General features: G+C 50.9%; 1 protein-coding gene across 1 annotated transcript in view; it reads left to right on the plus strand.

Annotated features, from left to right (window-relative positions):
- The window catches only part of FBLN7 (fibulin 7), a 45,410-nt gene that overhangs the window by 6,134 nt on the left and 16,462 nt on the right, over positions 1-22,814 (plus strand). The window contains exons 2-3 of the mRNA XM_058667392.1: positions 14,488-14,647; positions 19,477-19,647. Of these exons, the coding sequence (XP_058523375.1) occupies positions 14,488-14,647; positions 19,477-19,647 (331 nt within the window). The remainder of the gene's footprint in view (positions 1-14,487; positions 14,648-19,476; positions 19,648-22,814) is intronic.

Here is a 22,814-nt window from a genome sequence, read left to right on the forward strand (position 1 = left end):
ATTCCAAGCTATGTGCCATTTGCTGATTTGGCTATATTACACTGACTGGAACTCCAAGTACTGGGATGGGAGAGTGGACATCCCATAGCTTGCTGGGGAACTTAGCAGGAAAAGCATCCCATTTTTCTGCATTAGATTATAATGTTAGTTACAGGTCATCTGTTGTTGTCATTTGGCTAAGATTTCCGTCTTATCCTAGTCAGCTAGAGTATTTATTATGAATGGAGGTTGAATTTTGTCACATGCTTTTTCTGGTATGATCTCGTGGTTTTTCTTTAGTCTGTTAATAAGATAGATTTTTTTGTTTTCTGGAAACGATTCTGTAGAATTGGTGCCAACTCTCGAAATGTGTGCTGGGATTTGCCAATAAAACCATGTGGACTGGAGATCTCTTTTCTGGGAGGGTTTAAGTGAGAATGCCTGATTCCTTTGGGGATTTTCGAGTTCACTTTTGTGACCCCTTGGGTGAATTTCAGTTTGATGGTGTTATTTTAAGAAGTTGGTCTATAGCCCTTCTCCCAAAGTAACTGCTTTCAAATACCTGGAAGGTCACTATCATTTCTAAACAATTGATCTTTCATGACATCTGGACATGTTGTTCTGTTGTTCACTGCAGACCAAAGAGTTCGTTATGATTAACTTCTTTTTCCATGTAATATTTTAATATTTTCCTGGATTTTCTCCCCTTTTGTCCCATTTACCATCATCTCCGCAAGCAGTCACGTCTGACATCCTCTTTGATGTTTCGTCAAGGTTGCTGTCCCAGGAGCCTGGGTCTCCTGATCTTCTATTCCAGCCCTTGCTGACCTGCAGTGGGCTCATGGCCCTGCACCTATCCAGGGACCAAGGAAGAGGGACCAACCTGTTGTTCAGGGTTCGAGGGAAAGGGGCCAACCTGCTTTTCCAAGCTGGAGTCCATCACACGTCTGCCCTTGGCATCTCCCTTATTTTTTTTGAACACATCTTAGGAACATGATTTTTAATCCATGACTTGGAGTCGTCTCAAATTGCTTTTCCCATGACCTTTCTCTACAACAAAGCATTAAAGTTGTCCACAGTAGAACCCTTTGCCGCACCTTGTAGTTGGAGTTGGTGGGGGCGGGTCTTGATGCGGCCAACAAAGTGACGGCTGGATTCTAATGGTAAGAGGAGGGCCAGAGGAGGAACTGAGAGCAGGCACAATGACCCCGGATTCCCTCTCCCACCGGGTGAATGCCAAGTCTCCCCACGACTTCCCAGAGAAAACCAATGCCTTCTTCAGGGGCCAAGATTCCAGACCTATTCCTTAGTCTGAGAATGAATGAGATGAAGAGCGAGGGGAAAATTTTTAACTGAATCCTGCTCTTCCCTGCAGAGTGTGACCTGGGAAGACAGGGTGTGTTCAACTGTGATTCAAATGGATTACCTGGGACTGTCTGGAGTCAGGTGGAGAGAAGGAGCAGCTATGACCCTGGAGGGATTTGTCTACTGACAAATGGATTGTGAATCATCTGGATCTAAAATGGACCATTTCATCAATTGGCACCAATGCTGGAAACAAAACTGACAAGCACATTTCTTTGAGGTTTGAAAGAGTGGCTCAGGATGTGGGGTGGGCTCAGCATTCAGGCATGGCTTGCTCACTCGTCTATGGTCGGAGGCCGGCTCAGCTGACTGACCTGGCTGGTCCATTGGGTGCATCTTAGATCAGCTCTGTCCTGTGAGGTTCCTCATTTTCCAGCAGGATAACCAGGACTTTTCTTTTGTCTTTCCATTCTTTCTTTTCTCTCTCTTTTTTTAAAAGATTTATTTTTATTACAAAGTCAGATATACAGAGAGGAGGAGAGAGAGAGGAAGATCTTCCATCCGATGATTCACTCCCCAAGTGAGCCTCAACGGAGGATTGGGTGCCGATCCGAAGCCGGGAACCAGGAACCTCTTCCGGGTCTCCCCCGCGGGTGCAGGGTCCCAATGCATTGGGCCGTCCTCAACTGCTTTCCCAGGCCACAAGCAGGGAGCTGGATGGGAAGTGGAGCTGCCGGGATTAAAACCGGCGCCCATATGGGATCCCGGGGCGTTCAAGGCGAGGACTTTAGCCGCTAGGCCACGCCGCCGGGCCCTTCTTCTTTTTTTTTTTTTTTTTAAGATTTATTTATTTTTATTGGAAAGGCAGCTATACAGAGAGGAGAAGTGACAAAGAAGAAGATATGTCCAATGGTTCACTCCCCAAGCGGCCGCAACAGTTGGAACTGAGCCAGTCTGAAGCCAGAAATCAGGAGCTTCCTCTGGGTCTCCCACAGAGGTGCAGGGTCCCAAGGCTTTGGGCCATCCTCGACTGCTTTCCCAGGCCACAGGCAGGGAGCTGGATGGGGGGATTAGAACCGGTGCCCATATAGGATCCCAGCGTGTTTAAAGCGAGGACTTTAGCTGTTACATTATTGCGCCGGGCCCCTTCTTTTTAAGATTTGGTTTAGGGTTTTTTTTTAAGAGAGAGATCTCTATCTACTGGTTCACTCTGCAAAGGACCACAATGGAGGGGACAAAGTCAGGCTGAAGCCAGGAGCCTGGAACTCCATCTGAGTCTCCCAACTAGGTACAGGGCCCCCCAAGTACTGGGCCATCTTCTGCTGCTTTCCCAGTTGCATTAGTAGAGAGCTGGATCAGAAGCAGAGCAGCTGGGACTTGAGTTAACTGTAAGGAATGTGGTGCTGACACGGCATACCACAGCTTTCCCCTTGGCACCATCATAGCACCAAGCTGAAACCTTCCCCGTGATGCTGACAGAGGTGGAGGCCACAAGGAGTAACAAAGCATACAACAGCCTGAGAGTCTGTCTGGGGGCCGGCATATCACGTCTACTGCTTTCTGAAGTGGCCAGCCAGGCAGCCCAGTACAATACCAGGGAAGCCAGCCTGGGCAGGCAGCAGAGGCATCCTGGCAGATGTTACAGGTGCAGGGAGGCAGAGGATGGTGGCATAGCCTTGCAGTCACCCAGCAATGGCTCCCTGAGGGCACCTGTATTTCAGTGAATGCGTGGAGTCCCTGGTTTCACCTGTGCTGTCCCGTGGCTTTCCCAGCTCCCTGGCACATTTGCCGATGGGAGCTGTGAGGATGGGGATGAGTTCTACTGAGAGCAGCTACAGCTGCAGAGAACAGTGGAGCCCCTCATTGTTCCCTTGGGCCTCTGCTATGAAGGGGACAGATGGCTCTGTGGCCACCTGGCAAAGGACACAAGACCATGCAGGGCAAGAGGCCATGCAGGCTGTGCTCCAGGAAGGAAGTGATGTCCCCTGAGATTCCCACCTTGAGGAGGCTATTTGAAAGCCAGGCGCAAGCTGGGCATAGGCTGGGTGTGTGCTGATGCTAGCCGCTCCTGTCATCATGTGGGCCCTTGCCCTCACACCTGTCTGCCCAGGCTCCACTACCCTGGGAGAAGCCCCCAATGATGAGGGACACCTATTAGCAGAAACCTGATGGTGCTGGTCACTCCCCTGATCCACAGAGGCATTGGTGGGGCTTCTCCCACCTCCCTAGGTGACCAAAGGCAGACTCCCAGGCCAAGGGTGAGGCCAAGGATGTAAAACCTTTTACATCCTTTCATCCCCTTCTGGGGACCAAAGGACAGGACACACATTTTTATTAAAGAAATTAGCACCGACAACCCACTGGGACCCAGAGCACTCATTTGAGTAGGTAAAATGTGTTTCTCCAGGAAGCACACATTCCCCCTATATAAGGGATGCTGTGTGCCTCTCCAGCAGGCTGGGTGCCTGAGCCCCCTGGGGACATAGCCCAGGTGGGAGGTGAGATGTGAGGAACTCACCCTGAGCCTGTGAGTCCAAGGGCCGAGCCTGAGGGTCAGGCATTCAGCTCAAAGACCAGTGGCATGGGGCAGTAAGACACTGCTGGTCTCATTGGTGCCATCTGATGGGCCACTCACTCAGCCATTTCCCCCTGCTGCAGATTCCCCTGCCTGTCAACCTGGGGCAGAAAGCTGCTGCACACAGGCCCTGGAGGAGCCTTTCCTTCTGTGCCTCGGGGAGCCTTCCCTGCCCCCAGCGAGTAGAGAGCATCAGATGATGCACAAGCTAAATTAAGCAAAGGGAGAGAGCCCCTGGGTGCCCAGGCAAGCACGCCTGTGGTGTCAGTGCAAAACAAACCAACAAAACAATAGAGAAAACCAGACAGGACCCAGCTTTGTGGGACCCCCAGTGAAGCTACCACTTGTGACACTGGCAGCCCAAGTTGGGGCTGGGGGAGCAGTTTAAGTCTGTCCACTCTGCTTGCAGCCCAGCTCTCTGCTAACGTGCATACAAAGGCAACAGAAGGTGACCAAGTGCTTGGTCCCCGGCACCCATGTGGGAGACCAGGATGGAACTCAGAGCTCCTGGTTTGGGTTTGGAATAGCTTCATCTGTTGCTTAGGGAGTGAATCAACAGCTGAAAGATCTCTCACTGTGTCACTTTTTAAAAATCTCTCTTTCCCCTATGTATATGTTAAATATGAATGCTGCCTCTATTACATGCTACTGATTTTCTCAAGAGTCCTAATAGGAGGGTCTTGCATACTCTGCAAGCAGAATTCTCTTCTTCTTCCCAGAAGTTTCCATTTCTCCTCTCTACGCACAGGTGTTACATAGAAATCACTGGGAGGAAGAGGAACCAGAGAGGAGTGGTCTACCTCTGGCTTAGTATAAACCAGAAGCAAGTTCTGGAGAAAGCACCAACAGGAACTGGACTTGACTCAGGCCTTGGCTAGCAAGCGTGCGCAATCTTCTTGCAGACCTAAAGACGTGAAAACGTCTGTGTTCCCATTAACAAAGTGCTGACACTCACATTGCTGTGGCTGGGGAGAAAACAGTCTAAAAGGTCATCTGTGGCCACCAGAGGTCTCAGGACTGACCGTGCTATCCTCTCAGAAGTCACCGTGCCAGGGTTGCCACTGTGGTGATGACCATTGAGCCTGGCCATGTGAGAAGAGAAGCCTCAAGGGTTCCCTCCCGTGTACCCCTCGCCACCACGAGGCTCTGCCCATGACCCTCAGTACTCTAGCAGGTGCTGACCTTCAGCTCTAAGCCCAGGCCTGGATGGGCCAGGAAGGTTCAGGTTGCCCTGTCCCCCGGTATGGGGATGAGGTGAGCTGGGGGAGAGGGTCACACCCTGGTTTTGGCTGTGTCCACACTGTGGCAGAGGTGCGGTATGAAATGGCTCTAACCTCTCTTGGGGTCTCTGTTAGTTCTCAGGGGGGATGGCAGTGGGCTGAGCCCTGGAAATCCAACAAATCCATGATGGGAAACACCAAGAGGCCTCAGACGGTTCATGGAGAACTGGAATTATGAGACAAACGTGGGGTGGGGATTTGACCTGGACATTAAGCCCTACAGGGACTGCCTACATCTCCCATCCGTGCCTGTGGCTGGGGAGAGTCCAGGCTCTGCTTCTGAGCCCAGCCTCCTGCTCACGCATATGCTGGAGGCTGCAGCTAAGGGCTCGCAGGGTTGGCTCACTTGCCGGCCACCCCTACAAGGGGCCTGGATTGAGCTCAGGCTCTGGGCTGTGGCCTAGCTCATCTCCAGCTGTTGCAGACATTTGGGGAATGAACCAGCAGAGGGGAGACTGGTCTCTTTCTGTATCTCAAATAAAACCAATGAATATACAAAAAATTAGAGCACCAGTTCATTTTGGTGCAAAAAATGTTTGAAATCCAACCAGAGATTTTTTTTTTCTATCACATACATTTTCCATCAACTTTGGAAGATCTCGGACACAGAGAGAGTAGATTTAAGAGAGGTGGACAAGGGCTTCCCTGAGGTGGGTGGTGGTAGATGGCATATTCCAGGGACATTGTTGCTCCCAAGAAATCTAATTTTTTTAAAATATTTGAAACTTTTCCCGTGATGCTGACAGAGGTGGAGGCAGCGTGGCCTAGCAGCTAAAGTCCTCGCCTTGAACACGCTGGGATACCATATGGGCGCCGGTGCTAATCCCAGCAGCTCCACTTCCCATCCAGCTCCCTGCTTGTGACCTGGGAAAGCAGTCGAGGACGTGCCAAAGCCTTGGGACCCTGCACCTGCATGGGAGACCCGGAAGAGGTTCCTGGTTCCCAGCTTCGGATCGGCGCAGCACCGGCCGTTGCGGTCACTTGGGGAGTGAATCATCAGATGGAAGATCTTCCTCTCTGTCTCTCCTCTCTGTATATCTGACTTTGCAATAAGAATAAATAAATCTTTTAAAAAATTTTTTTATTTGAAAGGCAGAGTTACAGAGGGAGAGAGACAGAGATCCATCTGCTGGTTCGTTCCCCAAATGGCCATAACAGCTAGGATTAGGCCAAGTTGAAGCCAAAAGCATCTTTTGGGCCTCCAATGTAGGTACAAGGCATGAAATACTTAGACCATCTTCCACTGCTTTCCTAGGCTCATTAGCAGGGAGCTGGATCAGAAATGGAGCAGTTGCGATTCAGACAGACGAGTCTATGGCATACAGTCCTGCAGATAGCGACTTCCTGGTGCACCGCAACACTGGTCCCATCCCAAGAGCTTTAAGACCAGTCCTTCTACCTCCACTCTAGCTCTTGGTAATGATCTGCATGTTCCAGAACTATCGATGCTTGAGAAGAGGTGAGTAGGGTGACACTTGTTTTTGCTCTGATAACCCGGTGACCCCTGCTCTGCCAACACTGCCAGTAGCGTGGAGTTAGAGGAAGTGTTCATGCCTTTAACGAGTTGCATAGCAGAATGGGTACATCTTTTTTTTTTTTTTTTTTGCAAAAGAGATTATGAATGTTGTATTTTTTTATTAATTACATTGCATTATGTGACACAGTTTTATAGGCACTGGGATTCCCTCCACCCCTCCCCCAAACCCTCCCCCCATGGTAGACTCCTCTACCTTGTTGCATTACCACAGTTCAAGTTCAGTTGAGATTCTTTCATTGCAAGCATTTACCAAGCATAGAGTCCAGCATCTTATTGTACAGATAAGTTCAACAGCTTCTTGGGGAGACCATCTCTGGTCTGAAGGTAGAGCCGGCAGAGTATCATCCTGATCAACTAAAAGCCCCAACATAACATCAGCAACAATTTATAATGTTATGGAACTAATTGACATAGTATTGAGTAACCAATATGTTAAAAAAAAATGCAAGTTCTTAACCACATCCTGTGACTTCTTCATTGACATTTCAATTTTAGTTTATATACAACCGGGTTCTATACACCTTAAAATGGCTATGGATTACTATTCAGCTGTCTCATGTCTATTTTCATTATAGTATTTAGCATTTTATAGCATTGAAGCATAATTTTGCTGAACCTGGTTGTTTTTCTGGTAGTCTAGACTGGCTTATAACTCTAACAAGACACATGTCAACAGTTTAGGTGCAGAACAGTTTTAGGAGGGGGTGTGAAGAGAAATCTTCAATACCCTAGTGAGGAGTAACTAATCTTTGTGTCCCACCTAGTAAGGTATAAGTGAATCCATCCTGACCATTTCCTGTCTGATTCTAAGCTTTCCTTGTTGTTCTCTGTCTATCTATTCTAGATTTGTTTGTTTCTTTTGAGGGGTTTCTGGAGCGATCCTGATGGTCATTGCCAGAGAGGGTGGGGACCCAAAGTTGGAACCAAGCGAGGACCAGAGAGAGCCCCCCTCCTTATTCCCAAAGGAAGTTTACTGTTCTGCTGTTTCTGCGGGCTGCTCGGGGCTCTTGGCTGTTGTTCTGATGTTCTTGGATCCTGCGAGGAAGGATTTGGACTTCTTTCATCCCATGTGGTAGATCCAAGCGGGAGTGGATGACCTCAGAGTTCTCGGTCTCCAAAGGCACTCCAATTCCCCGTGGTCTCCTTGGTAGCTGGGATGTAGTCCTTGGTGCTCGTACTGATAGTCCTTGGTGAGGATCCGGGAGTCTTCAGGGTTGGAATACAAGCCTCCTCCTGTTGCCCTGCTCCGTTCTGGGGTCGCCCCCTGCTCTGGGCATATGACCTCCTGTTAAGAGGTTGTCAGGATCGCTCTTGATTCCCCCTTATATGTCTTTGTAGTTTAACTATTGTCTAATGCTGATTCGAGTCTGTTGTCTATGAGATCCTGGTAGGTTGTATTTCATGTCTTCCTCACACATTCTAGGGAGATGGAAGATTTCTCTGCTCTCCCGCTCAGGATGGGTACATCTTAATCTTTCCTCAAAATTGGAGGTGTTTCACTGAATGCCTTTCTGGGTTCCTTTTCAAATGAGCTATGAACCCCAAAAAATGGAGACAATTTTTCAGTGTCTATTGTCAATGGCATGAACTGGACAAGGAGTCTGTTTTGAAGGACAGAAACAGATCATTGGGGGAGAATCTCTTTAAGAAAGATATTAAGGGGGCTCGGCAGCGTGGCCTAGTGGCTAAGGTCCTTGCCTTGATCCCATATGGCCACTGGTTCTAATCCCGGCAGCTCCACTTCCTCTCTGTCTCTCCTCCTCTCAGTATATCTGACTTTGTAATAAAAATAAAATAAATCTTTAAAAAAAAAAAAAAAGAAAGATATTTAGGGGTCCGGCGTGGTGGCTTAGCGGCTAAAGTCCTCACCTTGAACGTGCTGGGATCCCATATGGGTACCGGTTCTAATCCCAGCAACTTCACTTCCCATCCAGCTCCCTGCTTGTAGCTTGGGAAAGCAGTATAGGATGGTTCAAACCCTAGGACCCTGTACCTACATGGGAGCTCCAGAAGAAACTCCTGGTTCTTGGCTTCAGATCAGCTCAGTTTCTGCCACTGCAGCCATATGCGGGATGAACCAGCAGATGGAAGACCTTTCTCTCTGTCTCTCCTTCTCTCTGTCAATATACTTTTCCAATAAAGATAAATAAACCTAGCAGCTAAAGTCCTCATCTTGCACGTGCCTGGATTCCATATGGGTGCCAGTTCATATCCCAGTGGCCCTGCTTCCCATCCAGCTCCCTGCTTGTGGCCTGGGAAAGCAGTGGAGTATGGGACCCTCCACCTGTGGGAGATCCGGAGGAGGCTCCAGGCTTCGAATCAGGGCAGCTCCAGCCTTTGCTACCACTTGGGTAGTGAATCAGTGGACAGAAAATCTTCCTCTCTGTGTCTCCTCTCTGTATATCTGACTTGTGATTACTTGACTCACAGTTTACGGTGTGCAGTGTAATAACTCAGTAATGTATGTAATGTGTGACGATCGGCAGTTGTCCTTTGATTCGGGAAGTTTTGAGCTCCTTTCTCCTGGTTCTTTTAAAAATAAATAAGAAGTCATTGTCAGCTATAGTCACCTTACTATGTCGTGCAGCATTCAAACTTAGTTCTTTCAAACTTAGTTCTGTTCTAACAGCTGTTACTCAACTTCCATATAATCCCCTATCTTTATTTCCATAATCACTAGTCTACTCACTATCTAGATGAGATCTACTTTTTTAGCTCCCTTGTGTGTGAGACCATGCAGGGTTTGTCTTTCTGTGTCTAATATGTTTTACCTGACATAATGACCTTCAGTTCCAACCATGTTGCTACAAATGACAAGATCTTTCTTTCTAGCTATTTTTTTGGCTGGATAATATTTCTTTCGAATGTTTATATGTATCGTGTTTTCTGGATCCACTCATCTCTTTGATGGCTGATTCTGTACACTGGCTATCGTGCTTAGTTCTGCAGGAAACAGGAGGGTAGAGGTCTCCTTTTTTTTTTTTTTTAAAGATTTATTCATTTTATTACAGCCAGATATACACAGAGGAGGAGAGACAGAGAGGAAGATTCTCCATCCGATGATTCACTCCCCAAGCGAGCCGCAACGGGCCGATGCACGCCGATCCGATGCCGGGAACCAGGAACCTCCTCCGGGTCTCCCACGTGGGTGCAGTGTCCCAATGCATTGGGCCGTCCCCAACTGCTTTCCCAGGCCACAAGCAGGGAGCTGGATGGGAAGCGGAGCCACCGGGACCAGAACCGGCTCCCATATGGGATCCCGGGGCCTTAAAGGCGAGGACCTCAGCCGCTAGGCCACGCCGCCGGGCCCGGTAGATGTCTCCTTGATAGAAACGTTTTGTTGCCTTGGACTAGCTCAGTAGAGGGATGGTTGAGTCCCATAGTGGTTTCATGTGTAGTTATTTCTGAGGAACCCCTGTACTGTCTTCCATCATGGCTATTCTGGTTTCCATTCCTGCCACCTGTGTGTGAGGCAGCTCCCATCTGGATTTGACCCTCATTCGCTGGCAGCTGTGGTGAGTTTTCCCACTGGAGGATGAGGTTAGCCCAGTAAGACTGGGTGGAGTCCGTGGGTGACTCCGCATTGTGAAACAGAGACCCTGCAATGGGAGGGCATCATGCAGGTGCGCAACACTCCTGAGAGCGTGGCAGCCCCCTCAGGCTGACCTCAGCAAGGGCTGCATTTACAAACACGGAAATGATGTGTTTCTATCCCCTGGCTCCCCCTGGCTCTGCACATGGTTCCAAGGTTCCTCAGTGACAGCTGGCAGGGTGAGCATTCCCCACTCCTCTGGGGCACCTGGGGGCAGTCTCTGGCCGTGTTGAGCGCCACAGTACAGGAAACGCCGCTAGAAGCAGAGGACACTCGTGCCCTGAGCCAGCCGTGCTGAGGTTAGAAATACTTGGCTACCCAGTGGCCAAGTGGAAAACAGGCCCCTTCCCTCCACACACTCCTCTTCTTTCTTTGCTTCCCAGAGCTCTGTGCCACCACCCCAGGTTCCTGGCAGCGCATTTGCCCTTCCCAGCAGTCTTTGGCTTAGATGTCTCCCGGCTTCAAAACTGAGCCTTTTTCCTCCCAGCAAGCCCTCTCCCGGCTGTCCCAGCCTGCGGCCAGAACAGAGAGGCAGGGGCTGTTGGGTAGATCATGGTGAGGTTGTCTCCTCTATGTTCCCACCGCACTTCCACTTCCTGCCTGCATCGTGCAAGCTGCCAAACCTAAATTGGCACAGGGATTAAAAATCTGTGGGATAGGTTAAATTGGTTGAACCAATCCCTAATGTGAACTCAACCTAAAGACCATCACATCCAGGGGCTGGGTTAGGAGTCACAGGTTCCCAGCCTGGCTCTATCCATTCACAAGTCACATTTGACCTCCAGACTGCTTGAAGTGGATTCAAGCCCTCACCTTCTTTTTTTTTTAAAGATTCATTTTATTTTTTTTATTACAAAGTCAGATGTACAGAGAGGAGGAGAGAGAGGGGAAGATCTTCCGTCTGATAATTCACTCCCTAAGTGACCGCAACGGCTAGTGCTGCGCCGATCCGAAGCCGGGAACCTGGAACCTCTTCCGGGTCTCCCACACAGGTGCAGGGTCCCAAGGCTTTGGGCCGTCCTCAACTGCTTTCCCAGGCCACAAGCAGGGAGCTGGATGGGAAGTGGAGCTGCCGGGATTAGAACCGGCACCCATATGGGATCCCGGGGTGTTCAAGGCGAGGACTTTAGCCGCACGGCCACGCCGCCAGGCCCAAGCCCTCACCTTCTTTGCAGGGCTGCTGACAGGGTCCTTTGAAGAGACAGTGTAACTCCACTGTAAATTGTGGCACCCATCACACGTGTAACTGACACACAAAAAACATGGCAGAGTCTATGCAAGCAGCTCCTCTGCTGACTTGGAGAGGGATGGCTGTGGGTATGGCAACTGGGGACTGGCCAGGATACAGTCCAGTGCTGGGCAGGTGGGGATTGGCAGAGGCGGTGGGAGGGTTGGAGGTGGTGGGGGAAGTCCCTGTCTTGGTGCTCTAGCACCTGTGTAGTGGAGGAGGGAAGCACACAAGCCGAATTTCTCTTCCTAGCAATTATGCCTGGGTTAGGTCTGGTGAGGCCGAGGAGCCCCCATAGGGGCTCCAGGGGAAACTGGGGATTCAGCTTTGTCAAAAGCATCTATTGACTCCACCAATGAGTCATACACTTGGTGAGAGCTCCAAGATGTCGTGGGCTGGCAGCTCCCCTAGGGGAGCGGCAGTGGCTGTGTTTCCTGCTTGGTGGTGGCGGTGGTGATGGTGGGGGACATTCCCCTGAGCAGGCTGAGTTCCCACCCCCATCCCCGGCCTGGCTGAGGCCGCATGCATTCCAGCTGCTCCAAGCACCAAACAGACTTGGAAGAAAGTTCCTAAAACTATGACACAGAGACTGCAGATGGAACAAAATGAAGTGTAAGAGTGAAATGAACGTGATCCACCAGCTACCCCCAAAAGAGAATCATCATCACCATGGTGACAGGTCGGCTTCCTTCCCATACAGGTGGCTTCAGGTGGCAGGAGGCTCTGCTGCAATGCACACCCCCCACAGCAGGTGTTCTGTCTGGCAGTTACTCAGGGCAGCTGAACCCAGCTTCCCGCTGCAGTGCACACCCTGGGAGGCAGCAGCAAAGATGGCTCAAGTAGGGCCTGGCATGATAGAGTAGCGGTTAAGGTCCTCGCCTTGAAAGTGCCAGGAGCCCATATGGGTGCTGGTTCTAATCCCGGCAGCTCCACTTCCCATCCAGCTCCCTTCTTATGGCCTGGGAAAGCAGTCGAGGACGGCCCAAGGCCTTGGGACCCTGCACCCTGGCTCCTGGCTTCGGATCGGCACAGCACCGGTCGTTGCGGCCATTTGGGGAGTGAATCATCGGATGGAAGATCTTCCTCTCTGTCTTCTCTCCTCCTCTCTGTACATCTGCCTTTCTGATTAAAAAAAAAAAAAAAAAGATGGCTCAAGTAATTCGATTCCTGCCACCACCCAGGAGAGCTGGATTGTGTTCCTGGGATCCAGTTTCCAATCTCCCTGGATGCTGCAGACATTTGGGAAGTGAACCAATAATGGCAACTCTCTCTCTCTCAATCTCTCTTTTCTCTATCTGGGTGTCTCTTAAATGAAAAAGAACAGGAGGATCCGGCGGCGTGGCCTAGCAGCTAAAGTCCTCACTTTGAATGCCCCGGGATCCCATATGGACGCCGGTTCTAATCCCGGCTGCTCTACTTCCCATCTAGCTCCCTACTTGTGGCCTGGGAAAGCAGTCGAGGACGGCCCAATGCATTGGGACACTGCACCCGCGTGGGAGACCCGGAAGAGGTTCCAGGTTCCCGGCTTTGGATTGGCACCGCACTGGCCGTTGCGGCTCACTTGGGGAGTGAATCATCGGATGGAAGATCTTCCTCTCTGTCTCTCCTCCTCTCTGTATATCTGACTTTGTAATGAAAATAAATAAATCTTAAAAAAAAATAAAAAGAAAAAGAACAAGAAAAATCATGCAAGCCTGATGGAACATGAATGACTTTTGACCAGGCTGAGGCCCCCTCGCCCCTTGCTACAGTTTCTGCATCTCACTTTTTCAGTTCTTAAAGGCATAGGGGATGGGAAGTCTGGAGACTTTAATCATTAAGTGCAAAGCTCGAATTGCTTCTCGCAAGGTTGTCTTTATCAATGACAAGCAGAATTCTGTTTTCCCTCCTTGTTTTTCTTTTTTTTTTTTTTTTTTTAGGCCTTTTAACAAGTCATCAAAATTGGGTGTTGGCTTTTACTAAATTTAATTTGATTGCATCTTTTTTGTTTTATTTTTTCCAGTATAGGAACCATTGAGCATTTCTATTTTCCCTGTTTTCTATGTTGCTACCCATTTGCTTCTTTTACAAAATTACTTATTATTTTTATATGAAAGGCAAATTTACAGAGAGGACAGAGAAAAAGAGAGAAAGACAGATCTTCCATCCACTGCTTCACTCCCCAAATGGCCACAACAGCTGGAGCCGAACCAATCCAAAGCCAGGAGCCAGGAGCTTCTTCTGGGTCTCTCAAAAGGGTGCAGGGGCCCAAGGACTTAATCCATCCTGCACTGTTTTCCCAGCTACAAGCAGGGAGCTGGATGGGAAATGCAGTAGACAGGACATGAACCAGCACCCATAAGGGATCCCAGCAGCTGCAGGCAGAGGATTAGTCTTCTACACCACTGTGCCAGCGCTCACCCATTTGCTTCTAAAAGTGTCCCAGGCAGAGGTGGGCGTTTGGCTACAGTAGTTATGATGCCACATCCCATGTTGGAGTGCCAGGCTTTAGGTGCGGGCCCCACTGTTGAATCCAGTTTCCTGTTCATGAGTCGCCTTGCAAGGCAGCAGGTGACAGATGGCTCAAGTAGTTGGGTCCCTGTGCTCCTATGGGAGAACTGACTCTCTCTCTCCTTCTGGCTCCTTCTGCTTTTCAAGTAATTAAGGTTTTTAGAAGCAGACATCTAAATGTCCGTGGCAGAGAGAATTCACAGGAGTGCAAATCTCTAGGCGTCAATGTAGACTGAAGAATGAGTGTGTTGCACAGAGGAGGAAGGGAAGAATGATCAAATTGACATGCAGCACGGCACCATACAGAGATGTGCCTCCTGCCCCTTCTGTGTGTGTGTGGAGGGCAAGCGGGGGCTAGGGGCATGCTGTGTGTTTGGGGCTGTGATCTGATGACCCTGAGAGGTCACCCCGCCTGGCGTTCAGCAGAACCTGCGCGTGTGTTTGGGTGACCCTGGGCAGGAAGCCCCGAGTGACTTGCGATGGGGTCTCTTCTCTCTCCAGAACTGTCTGAACAAGCCGCAGCTCCTCACGGCCATCCGCCAGTTGCAGCAGCTGCTGAAGGGCCAGGAGACACGCTTTGCCGAGGGCTTCCGCAGCATGAAGAGCCGGCTGGCCGCGCTGCACAGCTCAGTGAGCAGGGTGGCCCCAGACGCGCCCCCAGGTGGGTGGCCAAGCCAGCGCCTCGCGGGCCACGGGGACCCTTCTCCCACCCACATCCGTTCCCACGCACGGCCCCCTGGGCCCCGCCTGGCCATCCATCTGCACCCCAGGTCGGTGGCAGACCCCCTGTCTGGGTGTCACCTGCTTTCTCTCCATCTTTCCATTCCAGGCTCCACAGCTGGCAGCCTGCGCAGTCAGAGCTGTTGAAATGCACCTGTTTCGAGAAACGGCTGCTTTCTCCCTCTGAGTCTCCACCCAGCAGGCCCTTGCTATCCCCCTCCACCCCAGCTTGTGTTTAATCATTTAACAGAGTATTGTTTAGAGCAGTTTTCAATTTAAGTAAAATGGAATGGAAGCAAAGAGTTCCTCCACACGCCTCCCCAGACACACCACAACTCTGTCCTACACCTGTTACTGTCTAGGAACCAACATGGCGGGAAAATAGATCCTTCAGGGGTCAACACTGTGGTACAGCAGATTAAACTGCTGGTGAGGCGTTCTGGCTGCTTCTCTTCAGATCCAGCTCCCTGCTCACGCACCTAGGAAGTCAGTGGAAGATGGTCCGCGTCCTTGGGCTCCTACACCCATATGGGAGACACAGATGGAGTTCCAGGCTCCTGGCTTCAGTCTAGCTTGGCCTCGGCAGTTGCAGCCATTTGGGGAATGAACCAGCAGATGGAAAATCTCTCATCTGTTGCTGTCACTTTGCCTTTCAAATAGATACAAAGGAATCTTATTTTAAAAAGAGAGAAGAGAAAAGAAAGGAAAGAAAATACATGTCCAGGGATTCCCTGGTGGAGTGAGGGAGCTTTCAAGGTCAATTTCAAGACAAGACAGCCTTGTGTGCCCCCACTGCCTCCTTTGAAGGTGGCTGTGATGGAACACTGAGGTGCCTGCTCCTGGTTTCCCTGGTAACAGCTTTCACACTGGCCACCCAGGTGGAGAGGGATCGGGTTTGTACCAAGTCCCAGGGCTGTGGAGTGGCTGCCAGCCTTCGCTCAGTCGTGTCCATCAAGGGCTCTCTGCAGTGTGGCGGGAAGTGGGCTGGGAATGCATGGGATTTCCTGCCAGGTCAGAGGTTAGGGTAGCATTTGCAATGGCACCACTGCCCAGAGGCCACTGCTGTTTTCCTTGACTTGATCTGAGCAAGCCCAGCCCTGGCCAGCCAGAGAGACAGCATGCTTTCCAAGACTAGGGTAGTCCACTGAGAGGCGGGCTGGGCCCCCTTATTCCCTATACAGATGGGGAACTGAGGGCACAGGACGAGGCTTTGAGTATTTGGTTTCCTAGTAAAGGGCCAGGGCTCCGCAGAGCTGTCATCTTCCCACAAGGTCAAGGGCTTGTCCTTAGGAGCTGTCCTTAGGAGCTTTGGTGACAATCCACAGGAAATCATTTAATTTTTTAAAATGGATTAATTAAAAATGCTTTTGTTTGTTTCTTATTTATTAGGCAGGCAGAACGAGAGAGAGAGAGAGAGAGACTTGAAGATGGAGAAAGATCTTCAACTGCTGGTTCACTGACCCACAGCTTGCAACAGTCATGTGAGATGAGGCTGAAGTCGGGAACCCAGCTGGGTTTTCCATATGGGTGGTGGGAAGCCAAGGACTCAAGCTGTCACCTGCTGTGTGTGTCAGCAGGAAGCTAGAATTGCAAGTGGAGCCAGGGCTTAAACGAAAAACAGGATGGGCTTGTCCAAACAATGTCTTAACTAGTGAATCCAGTACCTACCCAGGGACCAGAACAACACCTCGGTGCTAATGTCAGAGGCCTGTCCATTTAGATTCTGTTATCAATCCTCCTGTCCCTGTCTTCAGGGTCTTTCTTTCTCACTACGTGCTAGCTTTAAAAACGTGGCCAAGTTCTCTGTTTAATGAATGGCCACTCCTTTTGTGTCTGACTTTGTAGGTGTTAGACGCCACGCTGGGTAATCCCGTGGCAGCATTGCTGTGGGTAGATCACAGGCAGGGTCCCAGTCAGGGGCGGGGGCGGGGGAAGATAGCCGCACCTGCCCCTGGGGGACAGCTAGACACTTGTCCCAGTTCAAACGGCAAGTAATGGCAGAGGTTGGCGAGGCAGGGAATATGCTTTGCTTTTCTATTGGTGTTTAAGGGCATTTTCTGGGAGTCAGGAAAATTAAAGTCCAGTGCTGGGGAATTCGACTTCCTCTTCTGGCTTCGATGATCAAGATTCCGCTCTTGTTTGCCCAGCTTCCAGGCGTAGCCAGGGTAGACTCATCCTGTTCCCACCCCTGACTCCGTGACTACAGTCAGGTGTGACCGAGCCACTCCAGCAGGTGACTTTGCTTTTGAGATGTTTTTGTGTTTTTGTTGAAATTTCTTGTTCCCAAAGAGAACAATACTGCTTTCCCACAAGGCATTTAAAATCCTGATAATACAACAAACAACTAGACAAAAAGAAACTGCAAAGCCACTTTTAAAAAAAATTACCTAAAATAACCTGATTTTTTTTTTTAATTTGACAGGCAGGTTTGCAGAGAGAAGGAGAGATACAAAGAGAGACTATCCATCTACTGGTTCACTCCCCAAATGTCTGCAATGGCCAGAACTGAGCTGATCTGAAGGCAGGAGCCAGGAGCTTCTTTCAGGTCCCACTCCTCACCCCGCGGGTTGCAGGGTCCCAAGGTTTTGTCCCGTCCTCTACTGCTTTCCCAGGCCACAAGTAAGGAGCTGGGTGGGGAGTGTGGCCGCTGGGACACCAACTGGTACCCAAAAGGAATGTTGGCAACAAAGAGTGGAGAATCAGCCTGTTGAGCCATAGCACCAACCCCCAAACTGCTTTTTTAAGGCTGCCTGAGCCGTGGAACATGAGCTCTGGCTGCTTTCTTCTCACAGTGTGGGGCTTCCCTAAAGGCAGGGGAGATACAGTAAGGATAAGGGTCTGCTCTGCCAAGGACCCTGGCTGTGTCTGTCCCTGGGTAGAGCCACAGCAGTCTGTGGCCACCCTCTGGGACAGGAAGTCTATCCTGCCCCACCCACGTGATCTCAGGTCGAAGGCATCACCTGTCGGCTGACTCGGTCATTAGCTCCAACCTGTGCGGTTCAAGCTTTCGGACTGACCTTTAAAGCATTTTAGAAGTGACTTTGCACTTGCAGCTAAAATCCGCCTCCAACCCACCTAGCTGAGCGCTGCTCCGGTGTTGGCACCTGCAGAGGCTGAGGTGAGCCCCAGCTCTCTCCCTCCAGCCACACCGGGTCCCTGCTCGTGCCTTCCCAGTGCAGAGTGTTCAAGGCCTCCTTCTGCATTCCCAGCTACCACTGTGGCCTCAGCCACACCCCACTACTCATGCCACCGCCCGAGTGATGCCAAAGTCAGGTCGCCTCATCCCCCAGTTCCTATCCCCCATATGGCCCCATTTGGTGTGCAGCCCAAGTAGGGTAGCCTGCTCTGCCCTTTGCCATGTCATGTGTAATTCTGCTCCTTCTCCTTCTGACTCGTTCCCAATCTCTCTCCACCTCGCCCAGCCCAATCCAGCCCTAGTGGTGTCCCTGATGTTCCTCACACCTGCCAGACACCTCCAGGGCCTCTGTGTTGACTTTTCCCTCTGCCATTCCCTGCCACTACTTCTATGGTAACACCTTCCTGTTCAACTCGGCCAGGGAGATTCACCCTGGCTGTCGTATTCAACATTGTCCCTCCCGTACCACTTCCAGCACTAATCCCTATTGTTATTTCACTCTGCCATTGCACAATGATGGCTCACTGATTATCTTCTGGGTTCCAAGGTGGACCCCTTTAGGGCTGTATTTTGTCTATTAACTGCCATCTCCCAGAGCCTAATACGGTACCTGGCACTTGACAGAACGCAATGCTTCATTCATTTGTTTAAGAATCATTTGGGGTGGGGGGAGGTACGTGTTAGACCTAGCAGCTAAGCTGCTGCTTGGGTAGTTCTCATCCCACACTAGAACTCCCCAGTCAGGTCCTGGCTTCACCCCCCCACCCCACTTTTCCCTTTGTACACCCTGGGAGGCATCAATGATGGCTGTAGTGCTTGGGTTCCTGCTACCCAGGTGGGAGACTTGGATTAAGTTCCTTGCTCCTGGATTCAGCCCAACCCTGTCCTGGCTGTCGCAGGTGTTTGGGGAGAGCTTTCTCTGACTCTCAAATCAATAAAATAAAAAAGAATTATTTCTGGAGCATGTGCCATGAGCCAGTCAGTTCGCTGGTGCGGGGACCCAGCCAGCACAGAGGTACATGAGTTCTGATGGGGACCGCTGACAACACATGAGGGAAACAGCAAGTCTAAGGGAAATTCCGGTGTCCGCAAATACTAAGAAGGCAGTAAGGTGAGCCCATGGGTTACAGAAGGCCCAGGGAGGTCTTGGCTGGGCATGGCTGTCAAGGAACGTTCTGGGAGGTGGTGGCATTCAAGTGAGAAACTGAGAAGCAAGAAGGAGATAGGCAGAGCAAACAAAAGCCCACACCTGAAGCTGGCATTGTGGCCGAGCAGGCAAAGTCACACCACCTGCAATGCTGGCATTCCATAAGGGCACCAGTTCACATCCTGGCTGTTCCACTTCTGATGCAGCTTGGGCCTCTTCACCCATGTGGGAGACCTGAACTGAATTTGTCCCAGCTTCAGGCACTGCAGAAACCTGGGAAGTGAACCAGCAGATGAGAGCTGCCTATCTGTCTCTCTAGCTTTCTGACTCTATGCCTGTCAGATAGGTAGAGATTAACTTCTACAACACAGCATGTCCTGTCCTATGCACGCCTGCAGGGGGCACTCAGCAGCGGACACAACCCCGGGATTCACACTGACGTGGTCCAAGGCAGAAGCCATCCTGATCCCTCCTTGTCTCCTTGCAGTTTCCTGCCCAGCTCTGAACGCCCCTCCGGATGGCAGAAAGTTCGGCAGCAAGTATTTAGTGGATCATGAAGTCCACTTTGCCTGCAACCCTGGGTTCCGGCTGGTGGGGCCCAGCAGCGTGGTGTGTCTTCCCAATGGCACCTGGACTGGGGAGCAGCCCCGCTGCAAAGGTATTGTCCTGCTCCCACCCTCCCAGCCGACCAGGCTGGACCCGTCTGTCCCAGGGGCAGCAGGGTCTGCTGAATAGAAAGGATCATCTGACTTTGGAACACTTTCTGACTGATTCTCTAATCCTTCCTTAACTGCAGAAGAGCAGCCCAAGTGACAGATCTCCTACCTCCCTGCCAGGCCTGGGCTGGGCTGGTCTCTGGGCTCAGTGCTGAGCTGAGTTGGTTCAGTGCAGGCCACTCTGATCCTAGAGTCCTTGCTTTCCAGCACCTACCTCACCCCACTGCGGCTGCTGGTGACCAGCTCTCAGTTCGCGGAGGACAGAAGCTGCTTGTGGCTGGGCAGAGGGACAAGAGGAGGGCATTGCTTGTGGTAGCTCCATGCTGGGGCTGTCCCCTGTCTGCAGGCCTGTTGGCATCCTTGTGGGTTGCAGATACGCAGGGGTCCTTCTGACTACCTTGAGGTTTGGTATGTGGACTCAGAAACACTCCTGGAGGTGAGGGAAAGACATGCGCAGAGGGGTGCATTCAGGACTCTACATGTATACATAAGTTGGGAGCGCAGGAACTGCAGGAAAGAATGCCATCTATACCGATGAGTGCAGAGTGACCCCGGAAGCCCGGGGCATGCGTGGTGTTGGCTCGCCCTTTCTGATCTCCTTGAGAGCCGCAGTTCACAGGGTGATCACAGGTGGCAGCTCCCAAATGCAGCTGAGAAGCATCCAGAAGGACACACGCTGTGCAGACAAGTCCAGAGAGGTGCTCAGTGCATTTACCTTTAACCCTGAGCGTTCTCAATCCAAGATAACGGCCACCATGGTGGCGGGTATGCCTACACCAGGCCCTTTTGCTTGCTTTGAGTGACTCTCCATGTACTGGATTTTCATCTTGGTCCAGGATGCAGTTTCAGGTCTCACCTGCGTGGCCTTTGGCCTCTGAGGTCTGCCTTATGCTCTTTGGGTGCACCGCCACACTGGTCCAGCTATGCAGCTGTCGTGGTTGCCACTGTGAGCAGAGCTCGCCGCTCTGCCTCAGGACTGTGAACTGCATCAGACTTGGGCGAGCGGAGAGGGCATGCTCTTGGCACATGCCCACTTCCTTCAAACCAGAGGAGGGAAATGTCTGACTTATAAGTCCTGCAAAGCCATTTGATCTGGTCCTGCCAACCAAGGCAAACACAAACAAGAAATGCATAGCAGGATATTTTTAAAAATTTTTTTTTATTATTATTATTATTAGAAAAATCAAATATACAGAGAGGAGAGACAGAGATCTTCAATCCGCTGACTCACTCCTCAAGTGGCCACTATGGCTGGAGCTGCGCCAATATAAAGCCAGGAGTCAAGAGCCTCTTCCGGGTCTGCCACGCAGGTGTGGGTCCCAAGGCTTGTGGCTATCCCAGGCCACAAGCAGGGAGCTGGTTGGAAAGTGGAACAGCCAGGACATGAACTGGCACCCCTATGAGGTCCTGGTGGATGCAAAGCAAGAATTTAGCCACTAGGCTATTGCACCGGGTCCTACAGGCTTATTTTTTAAGTCGATACTTTTGTATGGCCCAGGAAAGATGTTGTATGTCTCCAAACAGCCTCTGGCAGACAACAAGGGTTTCCCAGCCCTGTTAATGTCACACCACCATGTTTCTTGCAGCAGTGTTAGGCTGGCCGCTTTCCCGAGTGGTACTCTAGGCAGAAATGCATTTCACCCACGTGCTATTTTTTTTTTCTTTCTTGCTCAGCATCTGGTGTGAGCTTCCTGTGTCTGAAAGGAAAAGATGAATTAATCAGAGAAGACGGCTGAAAACATGTGTTTTTAGGCAGAGAGATACAAAACACAAGAACACAGTTACAGACGGAAGTGGCTGGCCCAAGGCAGTGAGTACACACAGCACAGCCTCATTCGAACAGCCCCTCCCACCTTAGTGGCCTGCACGTGTTAGTTTTAACTGCAGTAAGTCTTTACACACAGCTAGTCTCCCCCAGCCATATCCTCTTTTCAGCTCAAGTTTGCTGCCATTAAAGCCAAAATACCAGTCGCAGCGAGGTGCTTAGGAGGTCCCTTATTCCAGCAGGGTAGGAACAGGAGCAGAGGCAGAGGGGAGAGAGAGAATGGAAACGACTCCCACTGTGGTGGCAGAAGGGGCGGCAAGGGGAGTGAGAAAGGGAGGGAAGAGATGGAGGAGGATGGGGAAGCCGGCCGGGAAGCCACAGTGCATGCAGGGGCAGAAAGAGGAAGTGAGGGAGGGAGAGGAAGTGGGTGGGATTGTCAGAACTGCAGGGGATTGGTGGGTGGGCAAGGATTTGGGGGAGAGGCTGCCCGAGATTGGTGGGTGGGGTTCTCAGGTAAGACACCATGAGGTTACATCTCACTGGTAGACAACCAGAGAATAGCATGAAAATTGTGAGCTGTGAGAAGAAGGAAGTGACAGCAGGTCCAAGATGGCGGGATCTCACCAGCCTCACGCCACTCTTCAAAGCTGATGCCTGCCCAGAGGGCAATTTTTACACGCCTGCTAGCAGCCTTCTTGACCTTGAGTCACAGGTGTTGCATCTCCCTGTTGCCCGTGCATTCACAGGACCCCCTGGCTGAGAAAGAGGACCCTGCAAAATCACAACTTGCGTGCTGTGGTTCTAGACTTTCCAGGCACTCCAGGGTCACTGCAGGCTCCGAGCCTCAAGAGCCTCGCAAGTTTGTCTTCAGAGACAAGACTGGAGAAATCTGCATTTCATAGATTCCTTGAGTATTGCTGATGCTAACCATGTTTTGAGAAGTACCATGTTATTAGTTCTTGTTATGGCTAGAAGCAGAAAATGTGTTGAGACTTTTGAAGAACTGATAATTTGGGACCCTGACTCATTGGAATGGATACCACAGCCACGTGCCAACAGGAGATGCAATGTGTTGCCTGTGTGTGCTTGCTGGCAGGCCATGGGGAGCTCAGTGCTAACTGCCCACCCTGACCAGCGCTTCCCTGCCTGGGTTGTGGAGGCCAGACCTTCCCCAGAGGACCACTGCATGTGCTGGAGGGTCCCACCTGCCAAGTTAGCCCAGCAAATTGGCTGACCATCCCCAGTTCCAAACTCTTGCCCTTGAACTTCCCATCTCATTCCAGATCCACCTCATGTTCCTTATCTTCTCCCGCCCCAGCATCCTTCCCGATCCTTGGTTCTTGA

The sequence above is a fragment of the Ochotona princeps genome, chromosome 8 (assembly GCF_030435755.1).
Source record: "Ochotona princeps isolate mOchPri1 chromosome 8, mOchPri1.hap1, whole genome shotgun sequence".
Classification (NCBI taxonomy): Eukaryota; Metazoa; Chordata; class Mammalia; order Lagomorpha; family Ochotonidae; genus Ochotona; species Ochotona princeps.